Source organism: Palaemon carinicauda, chromosome 1, assembly GCF_036898095.1.
Source record: "Palaemon carinicauda isolate YSFRI2023 chromosome 1, ASM3689809v2, whole genome shotgun sequence".
NCBI classification, from domain to species: domain Eukaryota; kingdom Metazoa; phylum Arthropoda; class Malacostraca; order Decapoda; family Palaemonidae; genus Palaemon; species Palaemon carinicauda.
Window position 1 is genome coordinate 299974157 of NC_090725.1, and position 22328 is coordinate 299996484.

At 44.5% G+C, this 22328-nt stretch overlaps 1 protein-coding gene across 1 annotated transcript; it reads left to right on the forward strand.

The window, feature by feature from the left end:
* Nucleotides 1–2104: 2104 nt before the first annotated feature.
* On the forward strand, nt 2105–12426 carry LOC137639916 (uncharacterized). Its single transcript, XM_068372209.1, has 4 exons — nt 2105–2504; nt 2802–3179; nt 11865–12140; nt 12422–12426. The coding sequence occupies exons 1-4, from the start codon at nt 2105–2107 to the stop codon at nt 12424–12426; spliced, it is 1059 nt and encodes a 352-aa protein (XP_068228310.1).
* Nucleotides 12427–22328: the final 9902 nt, after the last annotated feature.

Consider the following 22328-nt stretch of genomic DNA (forward strand, 5'->3'; position numbering starts at 1 on the left):
GAAAAGAGCAACTTGGCCTCTGGGACGTGTCGTGGAGACGTATCCTGACGACGACGGAGTTGTACGTTCGGCGAAAGTGTTGTTTGAGGGTGTCGAATCGCTGCGAGCTGTCAGCCACCTGGTTCCCCTAGAAATAGCCCCCTCTGAGGATGACCATGAAGGAGACGAAGGCGATGACAGAGAAGAGGGCGCGTACAGTTCGACAGCCGGAATGCCAGGGATAGCGGAGACGTCTGGGAACGACCAGGGTATGGCAACAGCTACGACAACTCAACAACCAGCCACAGGAACGGACGACAACGACGAGAAAGGTGAGAACTATGCAGTTAGTGAAAGAAGTGAAAATGAAAATGAAACTGAATCAGAGCAGACGAACGCACAAAGACGTTCTGCACGCCCATTGAGAAGGGCTGCCACGAAACAGCGAGAACTAATGGACTGTCTGCTGAAAAGTGACGATATATAAAAAGTAGCTGTAAACAGTAAGTGAAAAGGGGGTGTGTCCTATCTGGAAGGTAGGGAGGGTGGAGTTTGTGAGGTGTGCGTGAATCTGCGGAGGTTGGAAGTGCGTAGGGGTGGAGAACGGGGACGGGATGGTCTCTCGTGCGTACAGACCGAGCGATGCACAGAACCAACCCCTCCCTCTTGTACTCCATTAAGTAACAGCCTGCATGTAGCAGCGCTATAGAAGTCTCGATTATTGTGAGTTGAGACAGACTGAATTTGAATTGTCATGTATGCATTTCTGCCATTTTCTGAATTGTCTTAGGCCCATTGCCTAATTGCCTTTGAACTTGAATTGTTATGTATGCATTTCTGCCATTTCTGATTATTTTAGGCCCATTGCCTTTGCACTTGAATTGTTATGTATGCATTTCTGCCATTTCTGATTATTTTAGGCCTTTGCATTTGAATTGTGTGTATTTCCATTGCCATTTTCTGTTTGATTTAGGCCCATTGCCTAATTTGAACTGTTGTATGACTGTATACTATTGATTGTGTTTATTACCCCGGGGTAACATTGCTGTTGTATATTGTGCGTACTCTGTTCGAGTCGTTGCGGAGCGCTACGCAGCGAGCCTAACAGAGTCTCGGAGTAAGTCACTCCCCTCACCCCGAGTATAGCTCCATCCAATTGACCGACGTTTCATCGCTCCTTATTTTGGGGCGTGGAGGATGTCGGGAATTTCGACCTGATCAATCGAAATTCCCGCCATTTGACTCCGCCTACGACTACGTCAAATTGGAGGGAGAGGAGAAAACTCGCAGGCGAATGAATGTAGTTCCAGACGGGAACGTTTAGAACCAAAAAGAGAAACCGCCTGGTAGGAAGGCGCTGAGACTAATAAAATCAATTGCTAGTGATTTAAGATTAGGAAAAATAACGTCATTCTATTGTAACATGATAAAAAAATCCAATCTAGAAATTTAGGTTCAGGACAAATCGCGCCAAAAAAGTGACGTCGGAAGTTGCAAGGCTTGCTCGCCCTCTTTGATCCGACGTCCCCAACCATAGTAATGTTAGAATATTAAACTTTTATTTATGATGCATTAGTGTTGTTGATTATGCGCTTGGGTACAATCATTTGTTTTTACCCATAATTCTTGTCATGATGTGCGTGGCGTGACGCCGCTTTCTTTTGTCCATATAGTGTAACCGGCAAGTTCATGGCCGAAGGAACTGTGTACTGCTGCCTCCCACATTCTCCATTAAAGTGACTCTTTTAGTGATAATCTTTTATTATAACCCACCATCATGTCCTTCGAGCTCACAGGTTATGGGCCCAGCTCAAGCAAGAGGAAGTTGTATTTTGATGGTGATGAGGAGAAATATGAAATGTGGGAGATAAAATTTCTAGCCCATCTGAGACTTCGAAAACTTACCCTAGACGAAAGTGAAGATCAAACTTCAGCGGAATTCAGTGCTAAAAATGCTGACATTTTTGCCGAGATCGTTCAAGTTCTAGATGATAAGAGCCTCCAATTAATAATGAGAGATGCAGTCAACGATGGAAGAAAGGCATTGGAGATTCTACGGGACCATTACCGAGGTACTAGGAAACCAAGAATCATCTCCCTCTACACGGAGCTGACATCACTGAAAATGAGAGGGAAAGAATGTGTAACTGATTATTTTCTTCGAGCAGAGGCAGCCTCCACTTCGTTAAAGTCAGCTGGTGAGACGATCAGCGACAGCCTTCTTATTGCTATGGTGTTGAAGGGTCTTCCAGAGGAATTTACTCCATTTAATACTGTTGTTATGCAGAAGGATACCGAGTCTACGTTTCCAGAATTCAAGTCTCTGCTACGGAGTTATGAAGAAAGCCTGAGGAGTCGAGAGGCACACAGGCCTGATGTGAAGAGTGAGAACGTCCTTAAGGTGAATTATAAGAAGAATCCTGATTATCAGTGTGGTGGATCTGCCAGTGGCTCATCAGTAAGATGTTATTCATGTGGTAAGACTGGACATAAGTCTTTCGAGTGTAAGTTGAAGAAAGACAGAGGTAAGTGGTGCAAAGAATGCAAAACCATTACACACAATTTTGATGAATGTAGAAAGGCTAATAGGCCTACTAGATTTTCTAGTGCAACTGTGAATGTTTGTAAGCCTAGATCCACTAATGATTATAATGATGAAGAATGTTGTTTCAAAATAAGTTGCTCTGTTGATAACATATCTACAGATGTATGTAATGTTCTTGTTGATTGTGGTGCTACTACCCACATCATTACTGACAAATCCAAGTTTAAGTGTTTTGATGAAGACTTTGATGAATCAAAGCATATGGTTGAACTTGCAGATGGTGCAAGATGCAAGAATATTGTTAAAGGTAAAGGTAAGGCTAAAATTGTGCTTTATGATACAAATGGTATAAAACAAAATGTTGTTCTTGATAATGCCTTGTATATTCCTAATTTTAAGCAGAATATATTTTCTGTACAATCAGCTGTTAGTAAAGGAGCTACAGTAAGCTTTAATCCTAATCATTCTGAGTTGATAAGTCCAAATGGTGTGTCTTTTGAAATAAATAAGAAAGGTAAGCTATATTATCTAAATAATGTAAACTCATGTAAATCTCATTCACTAGAGGAGTGGCATAAGGTTTTGGGACACTGCAATGTTAAAGACATTTTGAAGTTAGAAGATAAAGCTGAAGGTATGAAAATTAGTGCCAAAAGTAAGTTTGATTGCATAACTTGTCATGAAGGTAAAATGCATTTATCTAGGAACAGATTACCAGATGAGAGAGCAAAGAGTAAAACGGATTTTGAGCGAAGCGAAAAATCTATTTTTGGGTGAGATAGCCATGGCGTCCTGATGGAAGGTTCCTTTTTGGTAGCTTCCTTGGGTAAATAACTACTAAGATATTCCCAGGGAATTTAACCACAGGTTATCACAGAATTCTAACTTCTGGAGCGAGTATCCTAAAGGTTTCCCTTTTAAGACATCGTATATCAACAGGGGACGCATGTATTAACGCGCCACATAGCTATCTACACCCCGAACAGAGTTAATGCTTCGGTGTGTAAGGGCTGAGAATAGCTGGGAGCCGTTCCATAGCTAATCTCATTCGTGGCTACTACTGATACTCGAGACGTAAACAAACGGGCGCCATTGCTTAAATGACGTCACGTCCGTCTTTATCCTGAAGCCAGTTGCTTGCCCATCACCATGATACAGCAGAGCAGGGTGGGACCTTAAAACTGGACGGAGTAGCAGGGAGGGTCCATCAGGACGCCATGGCTATCTCACCCAAAAATAGATTTTTCGCTTCGCTCAAAATCCGTTTTTTGGGCTCAAGCCATGGCGTCCTGATGGAAGAATACCAGAGAATCAATGTATCGTGGTAGATTTTCCCCTAATAGTAAGTGCCAAGGCATTGACAAATTAGCATAGTAATCTTGGTAAAGAACCGTAGGGAAGAAGCATCCTGCCCCCCTTGGCAGTGAAGTTCCCACGGGCTATGCCGACGTCAAAGTGGTATTGAAGGGCTATTCATTCTGATAGAAGAACTTGAAGGACTTGGAGATGAAGCTGAATGTTTGGTATTTGTATAGGAACATTCTGAAAAGCAGACCAGTGGTGGTTGGGCACTGTATGTCGAGAAGGATGATTCATCTCCAGGGTATGAAGAGTAAGTATTCGTATTGGAACATTACATAATCAGAGTGAATATAAATTAAGAGTTAGTGTCTTAATTTCTCCATAACCATAAGGAAAAGGGGATAATAAAACTATGACAGGCATGTATTTCATAGTAAGTAGGAGCTGATTGAGACCCACAGGTAATAAAATAGAAATTTTATTTTACAAATGCAGAAATTAAATAAATTACAGCAATAAGTAAAGTTCATTTACAGTAATTATAATGTACATAGTAATAAAGACTTGCTCTTGAATCTGAAAAGGAATTTCAAGTTTATTAGTAGGCACTCGTTCTCGAAGAACGCAAGTCTTGATTAAAACACATCATGCTCAGGGCATGCGGCACTTGTGTGACAACTATGACATTTCACCTGGGATAAGAACAGTTATAAAAGCACTAAGTGTTTTCGACATCACTATGTATCGCTCGAGGGTCAACATAGGCACCCGAAGAGTTAGAGTCCCAAGTAACTCACTGTTCTACGCAGAGTTAGGTGCAGGTTTCATAACACTACCTGCGGCTACCACAAAATGTTTGACTTCGTGCACTTGTTTCGCATAATGTTTAAAGAAAACGCGCGAGGACTTCCAACCTGTGAAGTTTTTAAGGCTTTCAAAGTCCATGCTCTGAAAGAAATTCAGAGATGATGCAACTTTCCTAGGATCATGACCAGCGGGTGTACTGTCGGGATCCGCTCTGCGAATGAAGTAGGTGATTTTCGCTCTTAATTGTTTCAGTGACAGGTCGCTGCCCGATGTTTCTCCTTTGAAGAGTTGGCCTCCACCAAAGTTCGAAGTTCTGCGAAGATAGACCTTGAGGCTCTCTACTGGGCATAGAGAGACATCTTCCTTCAGGGGGCATATTCTCCAGGGGCCCCATCTTTTGGTGGGTAATTAATTTTTGGCGAGAAACGTCGGATCAGGGGAGAGGGTAACGTCTCCTGTATCGGTAAACAGGATGTGTCCGTCTTCTCTTGATAATGCCACTATTTCGCTGACTCGAGCTCCTGAAGCAAGAGCAAAGAGAAATATAACTTTCTGAGTCAGATCCTTGAGAGGGCATGAATCATTATCCAAGTTGGAGGCGAAATGGAGCACCTTGTCTAGTGACCAGGAGATCGGTTTCGGTGGGGGTACTGGGCGTAGGCGAGCACATGCTTTCGGTAGTTTGTTGAAGATGTCGCTGGACAGATCAATTTGGAAAGCATATAGAATTGGTCTGGTCAAGGCCGATTTGCAGGTTGAAATCGTATTGGCTGCTAATCCCTGTCCATGAAGGTGAATAAAGAAGGACATGCAGAAATCAATCGTGATTTCTTTAGGATTTTTTGTCTTGACAAAGGAGACCCATTTCCTCCAGGATGATTCGTATTGCCGTCTTGTGGATTCGGTCTTGTATTCCTCTAGGAAGTCCAGACTTTTCTTCGAGATCCCAAACCTCTTCTTTGCGGCTAGGGAGAGAAAATCATGAGATGAAGGTCCTTGATTTTCGATGATGAAGCGAAGACAGTCGACTTCTGTACTTGTTGAGAGAGAACTGGGCCCGGGAGAGGGATCAGCTTGGGCTGCAGCTCCAGGACCAGGGGGTACCAGTTGCTCCGGGGCCACTTGGGAGCCACTAGGGCCGCTGTCCCTTTGAAGGTTCTCAGTTTGGAGAGGACTTTCAACAGAAGGTTGGTGGGAGGGAACAGGTAGATCTTGGACCATCTGTTCCAGTCCAGTGACATGGCATCCACTGCTTCTGCCTTGGGGTCCTCGTACGGGGCCACATACCGAGGAAGTTGATTGTTGTCGCTCGTTGCAAAGAGATCTATCTGAAGTTCTGGGACTTGGTGAGAGATGAAGGAGAACGATCTTGCGTCTAGAGACCATTCCGACTCTATCGGGTTTGTCCGAGATAGAGCATCCGCTGTCACGTTGCGGAATCCTTGTAGGTGAACTGCAGACAGGTGCCACTTCTTCTTCTCCGCCAGACGGAAGATTGGGAGAAGCACCTGATTTATCTGGGGCGATCTTGAGCCTTGGCGATTGAGACAACGAACTACCACCGAGTTGTCTAGGGTTAGACGAATGTGGATCGAGGGCGGCGGGGATAATTTCTTCAGAGTTAGAAGGACCGCCATGGCCTCCAAGATGTTTATATGGAACGTCTTGAACAGGGGAGACCAGGTGCCTTGAGCCTGTTTTTGGTGGGAGTGACCTCCCCAACCCTCCAGCGAAGCGTCCGTGTGGATGTTGAGTGATGGAGGAGGGTGTTGAAGAGGAATGGACCTTTTCAGGGCCTTTGCTTCCGACCACGGCTTTAGGAGAAGTCGAAGTCTGTTTGGAAGCCGTCTCTTGAGGTCTCTTCGAGCGATGGATGCAGAACGTCTCCAGACTCCCGCGGCATCCTTTAGCTGTGCACGAAGCACTGGGTTTGTTACTGAGGCGAACTGTAGAGAGCCTAGAACTCGTTCCTACTGGCGTCTTGAAATTCGTTTGGATTTCAGCAGTCGCTTGACAGACCCTGCTATTTCCTTCCTTTTCTTCTGGGGGATGGAAAGGCGGTGTGACTGAAGGTTCCATTGGATTCCCAACCACTGGAACTTCTGAGCTGGAGAGAGGCGAGATTTCTTCTCGTTGATCTTGAATCCCAGGTGTTCTAGGTACTGGGTGACTTTGTTGCAAGATTTTACACAATCTTCGGGCGATGGAGCCCAGACTAGCCAGTCGTCGAGGTAGGCCATCACCTGGACGTTTCGTAGGCGGAGCTGTTGTACTATGGCGTCCGCCAGCTTTGTGAAGATCCGAGGGGCCACGTTGAGGCCGAAGGGCATGGCCCGGAAGGCGTAGCTTTTCCTTTGGAGTCGAAATCCTAGGTAGGAGGAAGCGTGATGGTTCATTGGAACGTGCCAGTAGGCATCCGCCAGGTCTATGGAGACCGTGTAGGAACCTCGAGGCAGAAGGGTCCTTATCTGTTGGGGGTGGTTGAGTCCAACTCCAGCCTAGACCCTTCTTGACGATGCTGTGTGCCCAGGGATCGAAGGTCCAACGATCCTGGAATTGGCGGAGTCTTCCTCCCACCGGAAGCACTTCATTGCTTCTGGTGTCCCGAGGGCTTGCTGCCTCGGCCGCTAGCTCCCTTTCCTCCTCTGCCTCTGGAGGGACGGCGAGATGCGTCTCTGCTTGCACCTCTGTTTGAGCCTCTACCTTTGGGACGAAAGGTAGTCGTCTGTTGCTCGAAAGCAGGGGTGAAGACCGGTGACTGTGACAACACCGGTTGGGTGACCAATTGAAAGGTCTGTTGTGGCTGAGCTGCCACTTGGGAGGTAGCGGGTCCCGGAAACTGACGTCTTGGTTGACGTTGCTGGGGTTTCTGTTTTGAGGATTTCCTCTTAGGTTGAGGTCCGTCGTCCTGAGAGGGTTTCCTTTTTCTTGACATGCCCCACTTGTGGAGAAGGTTCCTATTCTCCGTGGCGGCTTTGTCGGTGATTTCCTTCACAAGGTCAGAAGGAAAGAGGTGTTTGCCCCAGATGTTGGAGGAAATCAGCCTCCGGGGTTCGTGTTTCATAGTGGCACCTGCGAACACGAATTCACGACAGGCTCTCCGAGCCTTCATGAAGTGGTACAAGTCCTTCATCACGGTTGTCATGTGGGATTTGGAAAGTACCATGTAGTGGTCTGGTACTCTGGTGTCACAGGCCATAATTTCAAGTTGGACTTGGTGGGACATGGATGCTGCGAGCCTCTCCTTCGTATCTTGTTCCCGACGAAGGAGGTGATCGTTGAGCTTTGGGAGGTCTTCGTTAAACTGACGTCCGGCGACGTCAGGATCTAGCTTTCCCACGACGAACGTATGCTGGATGTCCTTCCAGTGTCGAGCGTCAGGGGGAGTAACTATGGAGAAGGGTCTGCACTCCTCCAGTGCAGGGCAGGCTTTCCCCTCTTCCACAGCTTTAAGGCACGCAGCGAAGGCCTTTTCCAAGAATGGAAGTACCGCATTTTCAGGTGCGACATAAGTAGGGTGCTTCTTGCTCAGGGCCGGAAGCTTAGAGCAGGTAAAACCCCTACTCTTGAACGTGTTGGCTAGCATAGCCTGGGCCTTCGCGAGATCGAACACTATCTCTTCCTTCGGTTCGGTCTCTTCTTTAGAGGCAGGTTCAGAGCGAAGTCGGACGTAACAGTCCGGGTAGGCCTCGAAGTTTGGGAAGAACTCCACGTCTTCCAAAGGGACCGTGCCGAACTTGTCGCTGACGAAGATCCTGCCGGTCGCGATAACCATATGCTCAGCATACCTCCATGGGTTGGCATGTGAGCAAGCGGGGAGATCCTTAACCGAAATCCTCTTCGGTTCTCTGGATCCCATCATGGACCTGATGAACTCCTGATTCTCCTTTAACCTGTCGTCCATGATGGCTCTAATCAACCGGATCATTTCTTGAGTGGATGAAGAGGGATCCGGGGTCGTGGAGGTAGACGGGATAGACACTTCCGTCGGTGTAGGAGTAGGGGCGGAGATGGAAGGAGGAGCGACCTCTTGCTCCGACTCGGCGTATTCCACCTGGTCTTCGTCATCTTCAGCTCCTTGAGCCATAAGGGTCTTCTCCGTGTCTTCCGAGACATCCGACATATGTTCGTCATCTTCGGAATCCAGGCGGCACTCGTGCATGGACTGGGCCATGACAACATCAGGTTCCACTGTAATTTGGACAGTGGGGATCACATCCTTGGGTACCACTGAATCAGGGGAGGCCTTAGGGAACAGGAGTGACCTCATTTCTTCAGTGGCCAGGTACGGTCCGGTGGCATTCTTCTGGAAGCCACGCACCCACTTGCGTAGCTTCTCCCGAGAAGTGTCCCTGACCTCCGCTGAGGGAGGGTTATGGAAGGCATCAACTAGGTGAGCCTGGCAGACCGTACAATTCAGTGGGTCCCAGAATTTCAGATCCCCTTTCTTGTTAGCACAAGGGGCGTGAGTCCTGCAAGCCGTATGCCCGTAGAAGTGCGGGCGTTTCACAGCGCAGAAGTCGAAGTCACACTTCATCTGCTCCTCCTGTGGAAGAAAGAGAAAATGAGTATGGGGGGAGTCATAATAGTGGTTCTTAAGCTAAGTTAAGATTAATCATTAATTTTAACTTAAAGAAAGGGTGTGATGCATAGAGATTGAAGTAGTAAAGAAAACATACTCCATGCATCCCGCCCGGCTGGCTACCGCAAGCTTTATCCCTGGATAATCCGAGATGGCCGAAGGCACAGGATAGTATTCCTTAAAATTCCACAGGGCAATGGAATTCCATGGAAAAAACCAAGGATAAGTTTGGGACCGAGATCACTCAGTCCCAAATTAGGGGGCTAACAGGTCCCTTAGGGTAACTGCTTCCGGCAACCAGCCGCGCTAAGATGCACGCAGCATGCTGGAATTTTGAAGAATGCAAAGAGACAGCATGATTACTAATAGAACAGTACCAAGGCACTGATCTAAAGAGTGTAAACAGGCCATCTGTTTGCAGTGTAGGGCTATCAGTATACAAGTGATAGCTAGTAGAAGGGGGTGCAAGTAGTCTTGACGCCTCCGGGAGGTTCCGGCAGACCTCCGGCACGCTGTAGGCCGCTCCAGCAGAGTTTCTGGCATTAGAACAGACAAAATGTAAGTCAAGAGTAATACCAGGGTGGCGGCCGCCGGCACAACGGCGGCACGCTGGCAGAGGAGCGGCGGCTCCGGCAGCCGCAGGATGCCGGATTGGTGACTGGGACAAGGATGGTTATAGCTGAACCAGGTTGCCGGCAGTGGATGCCGGAACTCCGGTGGCCGACCGGCAGGCGGACGGCGAAGCTAGGAGGAAGGAGGAGAGCCATCGGCGGTCGACAGTCCCCCGGCAAGCGGGGGGGCTGGCAGCATGAGGGTAGGGGAGAGTCACCAAGGTAGGAGGCGGGTATCGCCGACAGTGGAGGCGGCAAGGGACCGGCACCCGGATAGTGAGAGAGACAGGGGGAGGGATGTAAGAAGTCCAGTCATGGACTCCCAGACATCCCCCCCTGAGAGGGTGTACCCATGATAGAGGCAGGCTCTATCACCCAGGAGCAGGGGTCTCAGAGGACCGGGAGCTAGGGTAGCCCAAGGGAGGGCTAGGGGACACCCAAAGAGGGGGGAGACCTCCACATGCAGAACACATCCAGTGGCTAACCCCATAGGACACTATGAAGGGTATATGTACCAGAGCGGACTGCACATGGAAGCTCGGGGTAGCCCTATCACTCCACCCTAAGGAGGAGTTGTAGGACAGGGGACAGATGGGTATAGACTAACCTAAGTGTAGGCTAGGTTATACAAGAGATAGGTGGGGAGGGGAGAAGAGAAGAGTCTTCCAAGGAAGGGGTTCTGTACCAGAGCGGCCACTAGGGAAAGGGAGGACACTCCCTAACCTAAGATAAGGCAGCCAAGCTGAAACGGTGCATGGGTACAGTTTCAGCAGGGGACAGAGTAACCTTCCAAAACCTAACCTAGAGCAGGGCTAAGAGCCCTGAACTAGGAAAGATAGAAGACATATCGCTATCGCAGGACAGTCATAGACTATTCCTAGCCATAGAGGAAGGGCTAGCCTTTCCTCACTCTCGGACGCAACCCTAAGGGGGGTTCATTCCCTTAGGGAGGACTGAGAGGCGATAAATACTCCATTAGACACTTGATCCCTCTACTTAGAAAGGGAATCAAGGCTAAACAGAGGGAATGCCAAGGCAGGGGATGAAGGAAGCATATAGGGGTCCTACAAGTAGGTTAGGTTAGGAAGGGACACTAACTAACCTATCCCCTATATGGTCCCTGAAGGCGAAAAAACACTTGCATCACGGTCGAAAGTATTGTAAAATAATGCCACTATCTTCATAACTTAGCCTAGGATCACTAATAAAATCATGCATGAACACTTATATATAGGCGCTCTGGCCTGGGGGCTATAGAAGCCGACTGGTATGAGGTCAATCGATGACCGATAAAAAGCGTCGAAACACGATATAAAAGTTCCTAGCTATGAAGACTAAATAAACTAATGTAATCGATTAGTAAATAAGGCCGGAAGCGTTGTTGTGGCTAACTAAATAAGGCATGCATAACAACAACGACGCCATAAAATGGCGGGTCCGGTAGAGCCACAGCTCTGCCACAAAACAGCAATTATCTCGGAAAGTAATATTTACTTTACGGTCAGAGCTTAACTAAACAATACTGGAACCTTGTACTCAACTTTCCAGAAGAAGGCGAGGCTGAAGGTAGTGACATTACGTAGATGCAAAGCGATAAGTAAAGCAGAGGGAAAATCCGTCTAAGTAGGGCGAGCTACTGAACAAAGGATGAAGACGGACGTGACGTCATTTAAGCAATGGCGCCCGTTTGTTTACGTCTCGAGTACCAGTAGTAGCCACGAATGAGATTAGCTATGGAACGGCTCCCAGCTATTCTCAGCCCTTACACACCGAAGCATTAACTCTGTTCGGGGTGTAGATAGCTATGTGGCGCGTTAATACATGCGTCCCCTGTTGATATACGATGTCTTAAAGGGAAACCTTTAGGATACTCGCTCCAGAAGTTAGAATTCTGTGATAACCTGTGGTTAAATTCTCTGGGAATATCTTAGTAGTTATTTACCCAAGGAAGCTACCAAAAAGGAACCTTCCATCAGGACGCCATGGCTCGAGCCCAAAAATCAAAGTGATCCTGTTTCTAAACATATCCTTGTTGAAGATGAGCATAGTGAAATTAATACAGATTTGACTGAAACTGAAAGGGAAGGAGAGTCCCGTTACCCAAGTAGGGAGCGAACTGCTCCCAAATATCTTGAAGAATATGTTGATCCTGATAATGTTGATTTACTGGGCTATTCTGTTCATTATTGTTGTAAAGTAACTGAAATTCCTGAAAGCTATAGAGAGGCATTAAATTCACATGTGGCTCACAAATGGATAGCTGCAATGGATGATGAAATTCAATCTTTGAGAGATAACAATACTTATGAATTGTGTAGTTTACCAAACAACCGTTGTATTGTAGGTGGACGATGGGTATATGCCATTAAAGAAGGGTTAAATGGTGAAGAGCAATATAAAGCTCGCTATGTTGCAAAAGGGTATTCCCAAATTGAAGGTGTTGATTATACTGATACTTTTTCTCCTACAGTGCGTATGACCTCAATTAGAATGCTTATGCAATTGGCAGTACAATATGATTTAATTGTGCATTGTATGGATTTTAAAACTGCCTATCTTAATTCTGATATTGATTGTGAAATATTTGTTCAACAGCCTGAAGGTTACATTGAGACAGGAAGTAATAATGAACAATTGGTTTGGAAACTGAATAAATCTCTGTATGGTTTAAAGCAATCAGGCAGAAATTGGAATAATATGCTCCATGATTTCTTAATTCAAAATGATTTTGAGCAGTCATTAAGTGATCATTGTGTGTATGTCAATAAAAGACATAACTTTCATGTAATTATTTTGGTTTGGGTTGATGATATGATCATTGCCAGTAGTAATGAGAAAGCTCTGTTTGACACTAAACGTGTATTATGTCATAGATTTGAGATGAAAGATTTAGGGAAACTTTCATGGTTTTTGGGTATTGAGATTGTTTTTGATGGAGATTGTATATAAAATGAACCAGAGTAAGTTCCTTGAGAAAGTTCAAAATGGATGAATGCAACCCAAAGTCAATTCCTTGTGATCTAAGTGTTAATAAGTGTACTTTTGAGGAAAGTCCTGAACTAGTTGATAGTACTCTTTACAGAAACATTGTTGGAAGCTTGATATATATCATGACTTGTACTAGGCCTGATTTAAGTTTTGTTGTGTCTAAACTTTCACAGTTTATGGCTAGGCCAACTCAAAGTCATTTGGCTATGTGTAAATATGTTCTAAAATTTCTTAAAGGTACTAAACAACATTGCCTTGTTTTTAAGAGGTCTTACGGTACTATTGAGATTTCTGGTTACTGCGACTCAGACTGGGGTAGTTCTGAAGATCGTAAAAGTATTTCAGGTTATTGTTACCAAATGAATGCTGATAGTGCTCTTATTTCTTGGAAGAGTAAGAAACAAAGCAATGTAGCTTTAAGTTCTTGTGAAGCTGAGTATGTTTCATTGACTTTTGCTATCCAAGAAGCAAAATTTTTGCAGCAGTTGTTAACTGATATGATTAATGTTGAAGTCAAACCCATCATATTATTTGTTGATAACCAAGGGGCAATTAAACTTGCTAAGAACCCTGTTTACCATCAAAGGTCTAAACATATAGACATAAGCTATCATTTTATCCGTAATGAAGTTATGAGTAAAAATGTTGATTTAGTGTATGTCCCCTCAAGTGAAAATAAAGCCGATATGTTTACAAAACCAGTAACTAAAGCAAAGTTGATTTATTTTAATTTGTGTCATTAATGGTTTTGTAATATTGACCTTTGATAGTTTTGTATTTTTTTTTTTATTACCATGATGCATATATTTGTTTGATGTGTAGTAATTTGCAGATTGATGAGAATAAAAGTTTATGAGGGGGTGTTAGAATATTAAACTTTTATTTATGATGCATTAGTGTATGATTATGCGCTTGGGTACAACCGTACAATCATTTGTTTTTACCCATAATTCTTGTCATGATGTGCGTGGCGTGACGCCGCTTTCTTTTGTCCATATAGTCACGTGTAACCGGCAAGTTCATGGCCGAACGACCTGTGGACTGCTGCCTCCCACATTCTCCATTAAAGTGACTCTTTTAGTGATAATCTTTTATTATAACCCACCATCATGTCCTTCGAGCTCACAAGTAAGTCCTTTCTAATTGTTCTCTCTCCCCACGCCTATTGTACCCAGGTCGGTTTCCGTGTAGTCTTGATAGGGTAGATGTAAAGTTTGTATCTATAAATATTTTGTCGATCCTTGTGCCAGGGGATCAGTGTTGTTGTGTAAAGTAACTCTAAAGGTCTCGGTAAGAGGTTTATCGAAATAACTTTATAAATGTTCAATTAATTTGTTGATATCTTGAGTCCGAAGTGGACATAGTTTTTTTTCGGTCACATGTTCTCGTATGTCAAGTAAAGGTTATTTTTTCATGTTTCTTTCGTATTAGATTATTATTTTTGTCATAAAATTTGTTAAAAATACCCATATTCTAATTACTCCCCCGATGGTTTTGAGTAGTTTGTCCGTAAGACTTTGTGATCTGCCCAGTACATCGGGCTATTTTGTATAAACCGGTGAAAATTTTGCCACAGGTTCTACCAAAATTCACTAAATTCAATGCATTTTTCCAGTCGGATAAAGTTGTGATTACAGTACTGCATGATAAAGTTTGTTTGCTTTATAAGGAATTGTTGTTTTCGTTCATGCAGAGAGAATATGTAGTAAAGACTGATCTTGAGAGGGTTAATACCTCTAGGGAAGATAAATACCTTAAAGACACTGTGAAATGTATCTGGGGGTGGGAGTACGGAGTGAACTTGACAAGATAGACTCAAAAGAAAACAGGTTAGAATTGTCAGACTTTTATAAACGCTGTAAAGACTTCTTGAGGGTAGCGTGTATGGAAATCAAGAAAAGGTATGACTTTAGTGACAAGATAATCCCTCAGCTAGGTTGTTTCATTCCTGAAAATGCTATCTCTAATTCCTATAGGGAAGCAATCCCTTCATTGTATTCACTCATTGCGGAAGTTCCTTTAATTGTGTCACCAGATGACAAATCACTTATACAAAGACTGGATGACCAATGGAGAATTCTCCCAGCATTTAAAGCTTCTTTAACTTATGATAGCAAATTGCCTCCTGATATATTTTGGACTGAAATATTGAAAAGAGAAGATGGTGATTTTTCTGATTTGGCAAATTTTGCTCTCTGTGCTCTTAGTTTACCTCATTCTAATGCTGAGTGTGAGAGGGTATACAGCAAAATAAATTTGTACAAAACAAAATTTTCAATATTAAACTTAGCCGGTGATCATATAGCTGTCAGCTCTGCTGCCCAACAGAAAAACCTAATGACAAAATACGCCAGCGATCGCTATACAGGTGGGGGTGTACATCAACTGCGCCATCTGTCGAGCAGGTACTCAAGTACTCCATGTCAACACAGAACCAATTTTCTCTGTCGTGCCACTGGCAAGACCTACTAAATACGCTGTTACTAACTGGATTTGTTTTCACAACTATTTGGTGAAGTACACTATTCTAGTTTTGAGCTTTCGCTATGCAGGGGTTTTATCTTCATCTCAAAACTTGAACTCGTTTTGGATAGATTTAATTATGGTGACAAAGAGAGTATGGACTCTCACTTTTAAATGGCCGACCCTTCCCTTAGACGGAAGTGTGTTTAGGTTTTCAGTAATTTTGCTTAACACGTTATAGATCTATATATTTTATATCTCTCCGCCTTTATTAGGCCTCTTCGATTAACTTTCCATTTATTATAAACATATAAAAATAAATTTTTATGTTTTGTTTATATGCGACCTTTCCTGATAGTAGGCGGTCCTAACTTGGAACCGAAGTTAATCAACGTTGAGCCCGTTATATCGTATTTAGCCTTTAAGGAATTTAAAACTTTTTAATGTAATGTTTTATGAAAGAATTTCTTTGATAGTCTTCGTACTGTTTTCAAAGATGAACTAACGTTTAGTTTTTTTTAGACTACGCAGTTGTTGACGTTCAGGACGTTCAACTTGCGCTCTATCGTTACGATAGAGAGAGAGTGTATCACGGTTTCACTTTGCAGTAAGAGTAAATCGATTCTGACGTTTCGTTCATTCTTTCTTAACTTAAATGGTTTAAATTCTAAATTAAAGGAACTTTTTATTTGGAAATCCTTTCAGTTTTTTTCCATTAGCCAAATAACATGTTTTTTTGACGATATATAATTGGGCTCTTCTCTCAGGTGCTAAATCAAGAGAGAAAGAGAGAGAGAGAGAGAGATAGAGACGGAGGGAGAGAGAGGAGAAAAAATGTTCCATTCAAGCGGGTAACGTTGTTCTCGTGTTACTCTCCTCCCTAGTCGCTGTACGGGGAAGAAGGTAAAACGTTTCTAGGGTTTTATCCTTGTCCCCAGGCTATGTGCGGTGAGAGTTTGTAAACGTAGTTTATTTGAACTAGTGTTTAGTCTCTTTCCCAGCCACTGAATTCTTTATCTTTATATATGTTTTCTGTTTTTGCTAGTATTAAAGTTTCGATTTCAGTGAAATAAGTGCAAAACAGAAAATCGAAGTGATAAAGTGATATGCGCAAAGTGGTAGTGTTGCGTCCGAGGGTTCGTCTGTTCGTGCCTGTCGTTCACCTAGTCCGGGACCTCTTGCAAGCTCCCAAGCCCAGGGGAGAAGTAATGTCGAACGACTTATGGGTTCGTCAGGCCTTGATCAACGAACAGACGTTTCCCTCCGTGGTTTCGGGCGTATCTACCCAAGATCGCCCCACCCACACAAAGACGAGATAGCCCATTTACTTCTCGTCTGCGGAAGAGGTTTCGCGTAAGAAACCATGGACCAAGGTCTCGCAGCTTATTAAGCGCAAGTCGGTCCCTTCCGCGCAGGTCCAACGGCCCAGTTGTAGCCACTGGGTCAGTTCGGACTCGCTGCAGTCTTCCGATGACTGCACACCTCCTAAGAGAGGCAAAGTGGTACCGCAACAGGCAGTAACACCGTCTGTTGCCGCACCTGCTGCTGTAGACCCTAAGTGGTGTTTGCTACAGTCTATGCAGACACAGTTAGCATCTTTTATGCAGGAGTATCGTGCGGAGAAGGTTGACGCTGCACCCGTTAGCCTACAACCAACCACGGTTGTGCGTACAGTAGACGCTGAGGCTACCTGCTCCCGCACTCCGCCTGTGAGAGTTCCACCACCCATGCGCAGTGTACCCTGCCAGCCGCACGTTGACGTTCACAGACGCACGCTACCCTCCGTTGACGTTCGCGAGTTACCACAACAACAGGAGGGTGGAGTTAAGTTGCTTTGTTTTGACGCTGTGCGTCAACCTCCGCATTCTAGAGTTGTTTTGACTGCTCAGTATAGACAGCGCTGTGCGTCAACCTCCGCATTCTAGAGTTGTTTTGACTGCTCAGTATAGACAGTCAAAGCAGTCTCGAGTGAACACTGTATGTCCTCACGCACCTGTTGTGGTTGACAGTTCAGTTGTTGACAGTTCACAGACTGTCAAGCAGTTACATGACGTTGCCTCCTGGTCTGCTACTAATGCACCAGTGCTGTATGTCCTCACGCACCTGTTGTGGTTGACAGTTCAGTTGTTGACAGTTCACAGACTGTCAAGCAGCTACATGACGTTGCCTTCTGGTCTGCTACTAATGCACCAGTGAGAGACTCGCTGAGATAACCTAGCTTTTATCGGACAAGGTTCCTGTAGATGAGAAAGTGCTGTTCTCCCTCCTACTGATATTCCTTTGAGGACTCTGTCATTTGGAGAGGAGCCTTAAGCTGCTTAGCCTCCTATGGACTTTAATTAAATCATGATGATTTTTTAAGGATCTTCGTCCGGATCTTGTAAAGCTGCTCCTCGTTCGCCTAAACGTCAGAACTTACACTAGGCCTAGCTACTTCGAAGCCGTTGTTGTTAAGCTAGTGCTCTCTCGCTCTCCTAGAGAGCGTTACGTTGGCTAGGCGACTGGTTTTTGCACCAGGAGGAGTTTTAGGGATACAGCCTTTGATTTCCCTTCTTTTAAACTGGCTTATAGAGCGAGAGTCTGATAGGACACGAGAGAAGTTCTCGGCTTGGGAGTTCATACCTCTGCCCAGATAGACTTCTCAATTCTGGTAGACTCGCCCTGGCCCCTAGCCAGGAGACGCTCCAAGTTGTTTACAGGTCAACTTCTCAACTTTTGTCGAGCCTTTGAAGTTTTGCTGTACTATTATGTCACACATAACAAGGCTTCCAGGGATGCTAAATGGTTCCGCCTCAGTCGCTAACCCCGTCTGTTGCCACACCTGCTCCCGTAGACCCTAATGGGCTTTGCTGCAAGACATGCAGTCCAAGCTTGTGTCCTTGATAGAGGACTTAAATGCGGAGAAGAACCTTCTGGCCAACAACCTTCCAACCGGTTGGTTGTGCGCCCTGTTGACGCTGAGGTATCATACTCGTGTCTGCCAGTTGAGGTGGTTCCTCCACCGATGCGACCCAGTGTGGGTTGCCAGTCGCACGTTGACGTTAAGCGACGCTCGGAGGTGGTTGTTGACGTTCAGTGTGTCACTAGGAAGACGTTCAACAACCAGCAGAGGTGACTTGTTGTGACGCAGTGCGTCAACCTCAGCAACCCGGTAGGGTGTTGACTGCACAACCCAGACAGTCTAGACAGTTTCGGGTTGACGCTGTACTTCCTCGCGCACCCATGGTTGTTGACAGTTCACAGACTGTGCAGCAGTGCCATGATATTGCGTCCGGCTCCGTCACGCATCCACCAGTGCGACCGGATTCAGCGAGTCAGACGTTGCCCACTCCATTGCCGTTTCCTCATCAGTTTCGGATGAGGAACCCTCTGATGAGGACGTTGCTGAACAAGACGATCAACCCCCAGCCCTGCTATCCATCCAGAAGATGCTGAAGAAGGAACGCTGCCCAGTCAGGCTGTGGATGAGTCTGGTAGGGACACTGTCATCCGTGGATCAATTTGTGTCACTAGGAAGACTACACCTCCGTCCTCTTCTATACCATCTAGCTTTTCACTGGAAAAAGGACAAGACGCTAGAAGCGGTCTCGATCCCGGTTTCCAGAAAGATAAAGTCTTGTCTGACTTGGTGAAAGGACTATATCAACCTTAGAGAGGGTCTTCCCCTGACTGTTCAGACTCCCAACTACGTTCTCTTCTCGGACGCATCGGACGTAGGCTGGGGTGCGACATTAGACGGTAGGGAATGCTCGGGATTATGGAGCTCGAGTCAAAGGACAATGCATTTCAACCGCAAGGAGCTACTGGCAGTATGTTTGACCTGGAAAGCTTCAGGTCTCTCCTTCAAGGCAAAGTGGTGGAGGTGAACTCGGACAACACCACGGCTTTGGCGTACATCTCCAAGCAAGGAGGGACCTACTCTCTGACATTGTACGAGATCGCAAGGGACCTCCTCACCTGGTCAAAAGGTCTAGACATTTCACTAGTAACGAGTTTCATCCTAGGCAACTTGAATGTCATGGCAGATTGTCTCAGTCGGAAGGGACAAATAATTCCAACAGAATGGACCCTCCACAAGGATGTATGCAAGAGACTTTGGGCCACCTGGGGCCAGCCAACCATAGATCTCTTCACAACCTCGATGACCAAGAGGCTCCCAATATTTTGCTCACCAATCCCGGACCCAGCAGCAGTTCATATAGATGCCTTTCTACTAGATTGGTTACATCTAGATCTATATGCATTCCCTCTGTTCAAGATTGTCAACAAGGTACTGCAGAAGTTCGCCTCTCACGAAGGGACAAGGTTGACGCTAGTTGCTTCCATCTGGCCCGCGAGAGAATGGCTCACCGAGGTACTTCGATGGCTAGTAGACGTTCCCAGAACACTTCCCCTAAGGGTGGACCTTCTACGTCAGCCACACTAAAGAAGGTACACCAAGGCCTCCACGCTCTTCGTCTGACTGCCTTCAGACTATCGAAAAACTCTCGAGAGCTAGAGGCTTTTCGAAGGAGGCAACCAGAGCGATTGCTAGAGCAAGGAGAACATCCACCCTTAGAGTCTACCAATCGAAGTGGGATATCTTCCGAAACTGGTGCAAGTCAGTATCCGTATCCTCGACCAGTACCTCTGTAACTCAAATAGCTGACTTTCTCTTATATCTGAGGAAAGAACGATCTCTTTCAGCTCCCACTATCAAGGGTTACAGAAGCATGTTGGCATCAGTCTTCCATCACAGAGGCTTAGATCTTTCCAACAATAAAGATCTACAGGACCTCCTTAAGTCTTTTGAGACCTCGAAGGAGCGTCGTTTGGTTACACCTGGTTGGAATTTAGACGTGGTACTAAGATTCCTTATGTCAGACAGGTTCGAACCGCTACAATCAGCCTCCCTGAAAGATCTCACCTTTAAGACTTTTCCTGATATGCTTAGCCACAGCTAAAAGAGTCAGTGAGATTCATGCCTTCAGCAAGAACATCGGATTCTCATCCGAAACGGCTACATGTTCTACAACTTGGTTTTCTAGCCAAACACGAGCTGCCTTCTCGGCCTTGACCAATATCGTTCGATATTCCAAACTTATTGTATGGTTGGAAATGAACTAGAAAGAGTCTTATGTCCTGTAAGAGCTCTTAAGTTCTATTTAAAACCTTTACGAGGCCCGTCTGAAGCTTTATGGTGTTCAGTTAAGAATCCATCTTTGCCTATGTCAAAGAATGCTTTATCCTATTTTTTCAGACTCTTAATACGAGAAGCTCATTCCCATCTGAATGAGGAAGACCAAGCTTTGCTGAAGGTAAGGACACACGAAGTTAGAGCTGTCGCAACTTCCGTGGCCTTTAAATAAAATAGATCTCTGCAAAGTATAATCGACGCAACCTATTGGAAAAGCAAATCAGTGTTCGCGTCTTTTTATCTTAAGAATGTCCAGTCTCTTTACGAGAACTGCTACACTCTGGGACCATTCGTAGCAACGAGTGCAGTAGTGGGTGTGGGCTCAACCACTACAATTCCCTAATTCCATAACCTTTTTAATCTTTCTCTTGAAATGTTTTATTATTGTTTTTGGGTTGTCCGGAAGGCTAAGAAGCCTTTCGCATCCTACTTGATTTGTCGGGTGGTCAAAGTCATTTCTTGAGAAGCGCCTAGATTAGAGGTTTTGATGAGGTCCTGTTGTATGGGTTGCAACCCTTGATACTTCAGATCCTAGGGGTCGCTCAGCATCCTAAGAGGATCGCGAGGGTCCGTAAGGAAGACGTACTTAAAAAGGCAGAGTAATTGTTCAAGTCGACTTCCTTACCAGGTACTTATTTATTTTATGTTTGTTATTTTGAATAACTGCTAAAATGAAATAAAAAATCCTTAGCTCATAATAATGTCAACATGTAATGCTGGTCTCTACCCACCCCCCTGGGTGTGAATCAGCTATATGATCACCGGCTAAGTTTAATATTGAAAAATGTTATTTTTATTAATAAAATACATTTTTGAATATACTTACCCAGTGGTCATATATTAAAGGACCCTCCCTTCCTCCCCAATAGAGACCCAGTGGGCCGAGGAGAAAATTGGTTCTGTGTTGACATGGAGTACTTGAGTACCTGCTCGACAGATGGCGCAGTTGATGTACACCCCCACCTGTATAGCGATCGCTGGCATATTTTGTCCTTAGGTTTTTCTGTCGGGCAGCAGAGCTGACAGCTATATGATCACCGGGTAAGTATATTCAAAAATTTATTTTATTAATAAAAATAACATAGAAATAAGCTCAAAACAGATACCGTCAATGGTGCTTTGCTGTCTTCTGAATGTATCAAAGAACAGAAGTCTTGCATTAACTTTAAACCACCAGAAGACATGATTGCTCGTGTAAAAAACAGTTCAGTTTTATATCAAGATGTAAAAGATGACTCTGAAGTAGAGTAAGGTCTTTCCTTTTATCTGCATACATTTTCTGTACTCATTTAAGCTGTTGTGGCACTAACCATTTGTGTATGTCAGTCAATTTTATAAGTTCTTTTTCAGGTACTATTTTATAAGTTCTTTTTCAGGTACTATAATAATTTCTTGTATGTTTCAGGTTTTTTACTTTTCTTTTCATGAGGAAAAATTCCAAGTAATTCTTATTTTTTCCTAAGTATTGAAATATACATGCTCTTTTTTCTGAATAAATGTATAGAAACATCCATATGTAAATATTTATCCCTTATAATTTTGCAAAAGGAAATTGTCATAATGTGAGAATGCAGAAGTGATATTAAGTAATAACCTAACTATCTAAAGCTCTAGTTCTTATTTATGTCAGACAGAAACTACAATTTACAGATAAACTGTCAAATATTGCATTAGAAAAAAGTGGTGGAAGAACACTATTTTAAATGACAATACAAAAACATGTATGCCCATATTCATTTAGTCTATATGCTGAAACTGCACAAGAACAATTTCCTTTGGTATTCTCAAAACTAGATTAAGTATTAGTATTAGGTAAATGTACGATAATTAATCTCAAGAATCTGATATATTTGTACGATAATTTTGGTAGGAAAA

Excerpts from the sequence above, each read along its gene's own strand:
- LOC137639916 (XM_068372209.1), top strand. The coding sequence starts at position 2,105 with ATGAGAGGGAAAGAATGTGTAACTGATTATTTTCTTCGAGCAGAGGCA. Across the intron at positions 2,505-2,801 it reads TAAGTTGAAGAAAGACAGAG|ATGGTGCAAGATGCAAGAAT; the intron begins GTAAGTGGTGCA and ends TTGAACTTGCAG. Across the intron at positions 3,180-11,864 it reads TATGAAAATTAGTGCCAAAA|ATGAGCATAGTGAAATTAAT; the intron begins GTAAGTTTGATT and ends TCCTTGTTGAAG.